The 9690-nt window shown below is 32.4% G+C and overlaps 1 protein-coding gene across 1 annotated transcript in view; it reads left to right on the top strand.

The window, feature by feature from the left end:
• Positions 1-1253: 1253 nt before the first annotated feature.
• LOC139868597 (valine N-monooxygenase 1-like) overlaps positions 1254-9690 on the top strand; it is a 45258-nt gene continuing 36821 nt past the window's right edge. Inside the window, exons 1-3 of the mRNA XM_071856932.1 lie at positions 1254-1334; positions 1862-1920; positions 2241-2654. Coding sequence (XP_071713033.1) covers positions 1254-1334; positions 1862-1920; positions 2241-2654 — 554 coding nt within the window. The remainder of the gene's footprint in view (positions 1335-1861; positions 1921-2240; positions 2655-9690) is intronic.

Raw genomic sequence — 9690 nt, 5'->3', positions numbered from 1 at the left:
TATATATATATATATATATATATATATTATACAGAGGGAGAGAGATATTATGTTGTTGTAGGTGTAATTCGGCCAGAATTCGTTGCAATTTATAGACCTGACCATCAACTGGGGCTCATGTGATCGCATGGGCTTCCAGTGCATATGCCATGCGATCGCATGGCCAGGCTGGCATGCTCTCATCCTTCATTTAAAACGTGGGCTGCTGAATTTTAATAATATATAATATAATATATATATATATATATATATATATATATATATATAATTATATATTATATTTTATTATATTCTTGTGCATAGTTGACTTGTACTTTCAGCTCCGTTGAATCATACGTTGATGCTCGGTTTATATCTCGGTTCCGAATTTTCGAACGTCTTTTTGTACGCGTAGATATCTTGTACTTTGCGTTTCGCAATTTGTAATTTGCACAAAAAATTATTTTCCTTAACTCCCAAAACCCGCGCAAGTCTTTAAATCACTTTTAGTGGCACTTTTGAGTGCACTATGGCTATAGTGGCACTTTTCAGGCTTTAGTGGCACTTTTTCTTCAAGGACATTTAATCTTCATGCTTCGTCTTCACATTTATTTATTTAAACGATTACAACTTAAAAATAGAATAATTACAACTAAAAACTTTACATATTGGGATGATATAGCGACTAAATATATGTTCGTTTGGAGCACTATCAACTACCCATTATGTAGACATCCCTCAGCAGGCTAGTATACTTGGTGATTATGGGGTGTGGTTATGTAAGCATATGGAGTGAGTAATATGGCGGTTTGACTCTCACCTGAGGGACCCTGAGGAGGAAGGGCAACAATATAAGGAAAGAATGAGAAATAAATTTATAAAGCTAAATATGATGTCCAACCCAAACCTTAAACTAAACCCCAACCCCAATCCGAACCCAAACCCTAACCAGAACTAAAAGTTTGATTTGTTAGGGTTAATTTATATTGGATAACTAACCATAACTAGCAGTTAGTGTTTGTTTATGTACAGATTCATATAATTTGTGTTTGATTCGTATATATGTAAAAAGTTAACTATTGTTAAATTAGTGTTACTTGTTAGTAAATTGTAGTTAACTGTAGTTGATTGCAGTTGAGTGTTCTTAAAATTAAACTGTGAGTTGATTAGTTGTTAAATTGATTTGTTAGTAATTAGTTGTTAATCCAGGTTCATTACTATGTGTACAAGTTTGCTACTTTGTAAGTGGTTTACACGGGTAAGCTCTGTTTACAATGGTTGAATTAGAGTCGCAAGGTCAGCTTACTGATCGTGCAAACCTTGCGACTCGTGCTAAGTTAGCTGTCACAAAGCTTGTTATACTTAATCCACCAAGATTGCAACTCGCAAGAATCGCATGACTACACCCTGCGACCTTGCGAGTTGTTGTTTTTTTGGTCATGGACGTAAAAATCTCGATAGCGACTTGAATTTCTTTTAGGCTATGACTCACAAATCGCGAGTCGTAGGATTCCAGGGTGACCTTGTGATTTGCAAGAATGTTTAGGCAAAAGAAAAAAATAATTGAGGACGAATCGTTATAATTCGTTGGTAAAATAGACGTTTTGTTCAATAGTCCTTAATATCACTTGAAATCCATCAAAAACACAAATAAACATTTATTAAAATAAGATATAACCTTAGAATTTTATGTAAAAACTAAAAGCGTTTCACAATATGTAATCACGCAATATCACTACAGGGAATATGCCTTTTTCAGCGCGTAAGAATACCACGGCGGCTATTTACCGCGATTTTAGTCGCCGCAATTTAATTTTTAACGTTTGACCATATCTTAAATAGAAAGAAAATGAAAAAAAAAATTATGTTAATTCTTTTGCAGCGACATCCTCAAAAAGTGTCTCCGCAATTGGTTTGTGGACCCAGTTGCTGGTTAAAAAGGTAAAAATTTTGTCGTGTAGCATGTTTTTTTGCGGCGAGATTCCGTCGCCGCAATTGTGTTCGTCGCCCGTTCTAGTAGTGCATTCTATTACGTACAACGTAAACTAGTTAACCTAAGTAACTAAAAAATATCACAACGATTTCTTAACCTAATAAAATATAAATTTAATCTGTATATAGTATAATACATTTGCCAAAAGAAAAAAAAACACACACAAACACTCAACTTCATTTCCTTGTTCAAAACTAATTTCTATTGTCACCATGATGATCATTTTCATCCTCTCCTTCATATTACTTGTATCCTTCATGCTTATCAGGCACACTGGTTCCCCACGGCGACCACCGCTTCCTCCTGGTCCTTCACCCTTGCCCTTCATAGGTAGTTTAATCGCCATGATTAAAAACCGACCCACCTTAAAATGGATTGATAGGATGATGGATGAAATGAATACGAACATCCTATGCTTTCGAATAGGACAAACTCATATCATAACCGTAAGTGATCCTAAGATTGCTTGTGAAATCTTGAAGGATAACGATGGAATCTTCTCATCAAGACCGGATTGCGTGTCAGGCTATCTAGTAAGCGGTGGCTACTTGAGCACTATTCTTGCTCCTGCAAACGATCATTGGAAGAAGATGAAGAAGATGTTAGTCATGGAAGTTCTTTCTGTGGCTAGGCATAAGTGGCTTCAGAATAAGAGAGATCCAGAAGCACATAATATACTTAGGTATGTATGTGAATAATACTTTAACGGTTCCTTCAAAAGTGCACCGTATTATTATTTTTTTTGACAGCTGTTAAGATCACCTATGGGAACTTAATCACTCACGCGTTCATCTCCTACACAGTATACCCGACCCCAACTGCGTGCCCAGGAGAAAACCCGCACCAATCTCATATGGACCGCATCACAACTTCGCACCTTATTATTTATATTTTTATCTTAAAATAAATAATAAATATTATTAAACTTTTAAGTTTACTCTTATTTATATTTTATATATAATCAGTTAAGCTTATTTTTTATATAAAGACAAAACTGTTTTGTATCAAACTTATACAAATCAAAACGACACAAAATTAAAATTGGTTCATTTTCAAATACTATTTTTTTCGTCTTTGTTATATAATGGTTCATTTTCAGATTTTTTTCACTCGGTACCTTCATAAGAGGGTTTCCTTGCTTACCAAACAAAATAAGTGGAATTATCTGGACAAGATATTCAAAATTGATTCTTGAAAAAACATATAACTGATAGATGGGTTAGAGAACAGGTAATGAGGGTCCGCACGTTGTAACAGTGAGGTTATTGTGTTACTGATTTGAAGTTATTTATGAAGTCAACTGTTAACTATATATGTTATATTAGTTATTTATTTAAAAAGGGTATATGGTCGATTATTAAATAAGACGGGTTTTAATAAATAAAAAAATTTGAATTAAGTTTGAATTTTCATTTAAGTTCTTACTTTTTAATAATTGCTCTTATAAATGCTGACATATAGGGTTAATTTAGTAATTTTAATTATTTAGACAATTTTTCAGCACATAAAACAAACACTAATTATTTATTCATCACTTATTCCTTATAGATGTCATATATCCGTTCAGATTCGGGACTTAACAAAAGAAGAATCACAACAACAACAATACCCAATCCCACCAATGTGGGGTATGGGGGAGGTTGATCGTAGACAATCCTTCCTCTATCCTAGAATAAAGAGCGATCATTTCTCCACCCCGAGTGTAACACTCCCAATAGTAGAGAAATTCCTTTCTCTCTATATTCGTCAGATAGAGAGATTGCTTCCAGGGACCTCCGGCCAGAAAGTAAAAAAAAAAAAAAAAAAAAAAAAAAAAAAAAAAAAAAAAAAAAAACGATACAAACGAGACGCCATGAAAAGAAGAATCACAATGATACACTAATTTTTTTTACAATTGTTAGGATCATCCAGGGGGAACTTAACCACCCACGCGTTCATCTCCTACACACTTATACTCGCCCCCAACTGCGTGCCCAGGAGGAAACCCGTACCAATCCCATACGGGGCATGGACGGTAAAACCCTCTCCCCTTTACCCCCAACGCGATGTGGGTTAATATGTAGTCAACAGCGGTCGAATTTCTGACATCCCCTAAAGGAGGCATGCCACCAATCGCTAGACCACATCACAACTTCCAATGATACACTAATTATGGTGAGAAATCACTGTTTACAATGGCAAACATGTATATACTCACAACTTTGGGATATTTTAGTAACTTGTATTTTTTTTACTTCATTTCATTTTTTACAAATTTTTTTCTGCTACTTATTTCCCCTTCCATTTTCATTTCTTTAATTTTTGTTAAAAGTTTAATTAACCGATCGTTAACTCTTTTTTATCATGAAACTTACCGACCGTTAATAGACGGAAAGCTCCCCGTAGGGAAGTCATTTTTTATAACTTTGTTTGCTTCCTTTTTCCCTTTCTTTTTCAAGGAAACATTTAAATTCGTAATTTATAACTATATACTTATTATGATAAAGAATGGTTATATTTAATTGGTACAATTACCGTTCACGGTGATATTTTTGTAAATTCACTTTGCAGAACATTAATACAATTATTCAATAGCTCAAAGAGTATTAGGAATTGTGATGGCCTAATTTAGTGTTTAACTGAATATCTAGGGAGATACTGAATAACCAAATAAACTAAATAATAAGTAAAAATAAATAAACTAAATAATCAATTTTTAATCCATTATTTTTTAAAGCGCCAACTCACGGACCCTACATAATTTTAGAAGAATAATATCCTAAACAACACTCGAACCATACCATCATGGTCAAAGGGTTTCTTCAATACAGCTTTACCGAACGCCTTTTACCGAACGCCTTTAAAATCTCACGCCTCCTCCTTCCTTTAGACCGCTTGTAGCGGCATTAGGGGCACGTCGTGGCTGCAGAGGTGGCAACCGGGCACGCCCTGGCTGGTGGTGTATCGGCGCGTGGAGAGGGCCGAGGGAGACATGCGTGGGATGGCGACGGGAGAGGTAACGCAAAGGGGAAGTTTTGATTGGGACATGTGGCGGGTTTGACCGTTTGAATTGAATGGGTGGGTGGGATATATCCGTTGCTTATTAAATAATAATAATAATAATAATAATAATAATCTTATTTACTTATATTAACTTTTATATATATATATATATATATATATATATATATATATATATATATATATATATATATATATATATATATATATATATATATATGAGGAAAGCATTTTTTTGAGGGGAAATAAATTTTTTTTCGTTTTTTTAAAAAAAATTTAAGACATCAAGTTTAGGTGAAAATATGAACATTTAAAAAAGAAACTTTGTGATGAATGTTATTATTTAGGCAGAAAAATGATCGAAGAAATAATTGATAACATTTATCATGAGTAATATTATTCCTAATAATATTTTTAGAACGTTGTTTTCTTTCATCTTATATGAAGGTTTTTTTTTTCCAAAATTTAGCCCGATTTATAGTTTAGGGTTTAGTGTTTTGGGTTTAGTCCTTAAACCCCAAACCCTAAACATTAAACTCTAAACCTTTCGTGTTAAAAATTCAATCTAAACCCTAATTTCTATACCCTAAACCCTAATTTCTAAACCTCAAACCCTAATTTCTAAACCCTAATAGCTAAACCCTATTTTTGAACCATAATTTTTAAACCCTAATTTTTAAAACCTAAAAAAAAAAAAAAAACTTAAAAGCATAATATTACTCATGATTCATGTTTTCATTTTTTTCTTCAAGCGTTTTCCCGCCAAAATAATAACATTAATCACAAAGTGTCTTTTTTAAATGTTCATATATTCATGTGATCTTGATGTCTGAAAAAAATTTCGAAAAAACGAAAAAAATTACTTCCCCCCACTTTTCCCCAAATAAGTGTTTCCGTCTTGATTAAATATATATATATATATATATATATATATATATATATATATATATATATATATATATATATATATATATATATATATATATATATATATATATATATATATATATATATATATATATATATATATATTATAAAGCGCGTGCCAATAATCCTACGTGTCAGTCTGTTATTAATTCTGGTTAAATTTGCTTATGTGACGGTTTGTGGTTAACCTATAATTTATAGTAATTATCATATACTCTATATTTAAGGAGATTCTAAATTAATCAAAACTTATCCATACATTTATTTATTACAATGATCATTGTTCAAAACCGTGCATGACAATATTTTCTGAAACCATCATTAAAATTTAACAAACTCTATCACAATTTAAGATTTTCATAATACAAAATAGTGTTTAAGCTGCTCAATAGCGATATACTTTTTTTGTTCCAATGTAGGCTATATACTTCAAAAAATACTAATGTAGGTCACATTCTTATAAAAAGTGTATCGATGTAAACAAAAGGTAACATGTTACCAGCTAAACATGCTATGGTGGTCCATGGCAGTTTATGGTGGTGCAAATCCAATACACCTCAAAACTTGACCAAAACTCATCAACATTTCCAGTTAGCTACGTTAGATCCTTCTAAACATAAACACATTGATGGACCTCGATAAACATCAACAGATTCTGAGTTTTTTCATCATTATGCGAAGAACGTGACCTATTTGACCTCCGAATTAATCTAGAACGATTTAGAGAAAAGTAAAAATTAAGAAGTGCTTAGAATCATGTCGTTATGATTTCAGAATATATATAGATTCTAACTCTCTAAATCGAGATCGAATTTGGAGGTCAAACTTGATATGTAAAATCTAGTATTTAATTATCAATGGAATAGTATCGGTTAAAATGATTTAAACACACTCACGGGCAATGTACCCAATCGTGTAATAGCACAGATTATGGTAAATCTAAAGTTTGTTCGAAGGACATTTATGGCGTGTAAAGCAAGATTGTAAACTAAATATAATTAAACTACAAATAAACTAGGAATAGAGAAAGTAAGAAATTATTAGTTTTGGCTATATTACGATTAGCCGAATCAAGAGATAGATTAAAGTAAAAACAATATTTTTAGCTTTTTGGTTTATAGAAAATAGAATTAAGCAAATAAAGATAGTTGTGAATATCAATGAAGAACAAGTGCTTGTCTAGACCTTTTACACCTAGTGCTGGATGCGTTAAATTAAGTCCCAATTTTTAACTAATGTATGTAAATTCTCTAATCGGTCCACCTGGAATTTCCCAGTGCAGACACTTCAAGCATGATTACACAGCACTAAATTCCCTGTTACTTAAGACCTCCTAAGTGTGACTAAATATCTCAACTGAGATGAAGACTAGAATTGTGACTCTACTCTCGTAGTAATCAACAATCACACCAACTCTCGTTGTGTATGATTCAACCATATATCGTCTAGCCTGTTGAATTCAATTTACTATCGTCTTCGATTAAGCAATTAACTAGTTAAGATAAATTAAACCAATCAAAAATATAAGTATTAAATTGATGAACTCTCATCATATCGAACAAATACACAATCAATTGAATCGAATAGACAAGTTTCAATAAGAATGCTTCTTTTTCTCAAACTTTAAATCATCATACGAAAGTAAAACAATTGATGAAAATTACATCCAACGCATAGGTTTATTAATCTAGACAAACAAGAATGGTTTAGTCAACAATCATGACTTCAATCAAAATTAAACATAAAATTAATGAATTCATTGTTGTTAACAAAAGAATCAACCTAATTAGATGAAGAATCTTGCACGTTGATCGGATCGAAGCTTGTTTCCGGAATGATTGGAATGTCTTGATGACTTGGAATTCCCCAAAAATCACCAATTGCCGCACCCTTGCTCTCCAAAAACGGCCAAAGTGAAGTTATGAGAAAATAGGGGTTTTTCCTTATTATAAAAACTGCAACTACCCTTTTTCCTGTCCAAATCGGCGCGGCACGCCAATCTTCTGCACGGCGCGCTGTATTACTTCGAAACCTGGTGACTTTTTAATTATCTCCTGCCTTCAATTCTCTTTATACGGGGTGGCATCCTGAATTTAGGGTGGCGCGCAGTAAAGAAGGCAGTGACTCCATCTTTTGTTTCACTTGTAACAAAACCAAAAATCCTCTTCAAACCAAACTCTTCTTACACGAACACTTAAAAGATCAATAAATAATCATTTTAGCACAATTATCAGTGATTTACGCCAACCAACTCTCAATCCCAGTCTTTAATGATTATATGCAAATAAGTCTTCAATACAGCAGCAAACTAATCAAAATAGACCCGATATTGCAAGGATAAACATGACCAAAACGCGCAATATCAAAACTACATGTCAAAAAGTCAGCTGAATTTTCACAATTCAAATTAGAAGATTACAGGTGATTTCAGGTTAAGAATATGATTTTCGAGTATTCTATAAAGGATTGCAATCAACTTTCGTATTGGATTCATCTTCTAAAAGCAACAGATCTCGATTTTAATTTTTGGTGTTCTTCATATTCATCGTGATTGTTCTTCATCAAATTCGGAAACTGAGTGATATTTCTGGCACAAATGACAGTGATCGAGTGTTGTTAACATGATTTACTATACTTTTTATCAAGGAATCATTAGCTAACAAGATTTAAATCGCATAATTAATTTTTAATGTTCTTGACAAAAAACTGCTAAAGGTTAACAAGTTACAATGGTTTATATTAACACATTATTTTAATGTATATATAGCATATAATCGTATTTTTCAGGGTATATGGTCTACATTGGAACAAAAAAAATATATATATATGACTATTGAGTAGCTTTAACCCTACAAAATATTACAAAGTATTACCTATTGTTACTATTACATAGCTCATATAGTAGGAGTAATACCTAAAGTAATTTTCATAGTAGACAACAATACGGTTTGAATACCTATGATATAGAAAATTAATTGTTGGAGTAGAAATTAGATGATAAAATCAACAATGTTATAGAAAACGAATGATATGATAAAGAAATTCATAGGTTGAATTGTAGAATAGATATTATCTGAGATACTATTAAAAAAGATATTAAATAAACACATGTTTAAAATAAACCCCATCAAATTCATCACCACCAAAAATAATATCAAAAAAATTAAGCTTTAATACGAGTAGTAAAAGTAGAACACATATAAATAGCAAGAAGGTGATCACTATGTCCAATTTGATTAATCGGAATATAATTTTGTGGTAATCTAAATCCAAATGTGAAGTATCTGTTCTAAAAGATGATTATACGGTTTAATAATCTGTCATCATATCATAATACATGTAGACGTTGTTTCTAAGGATCTTAGGTCGCTTTTAATCCGATCTAGTTGCGGAAAATACTAGAACGAATGTAAATCGAATATTGGGTCGTATCGGGGTCGAATTAGTCGAACCTAGGGTTGAGTCTAGATTAGGACGACTCCTAAACGACGGTATTTGGTGGTATTTGGTATTGGGATCGACTAGGACTCAAAACAAACGAATTAGGGTTATTAGGATGTGTAACCTCGTAATGGAGGTTAAGACCCGTATATATACTGCATCTCAGACACAGTCAGTCGACTGTGTATGCAGTTTAACTATTGATATAAAATATTAAAGCGCGCGCGCACACACACACACACATAGCAAATCAATAGTCATAAAGTAAACGTTATTACATGACCAAATGTATTAAACGACAAATAACTAAGAACTAGGGATTACATGCGGCAACAAACTCCCCCTAAGAC

The sequence above is a fragment of the Rutidosis leptorrhynchoides genome, chromosome 9, assembly GCF_046630445.1.
Source record: "Rutidosis leptorrhynchoides isolate AG116_Rl617_1_P2 chromosome 9, CSIRO_AGI_Rlap_v1, whole genome shotgun sequence".
NCBI lineage: Eukaryota > Viridiplantae > Streptophyta > Magnoliopsida > Asterales > Asteraceae > Rutidosis > Rutidosis leptorrhynchoides.
Note: the sequence above shows the minus strand (reverse complement) of the source record. Positions and strands in the feature narration are given on the sequence as shown.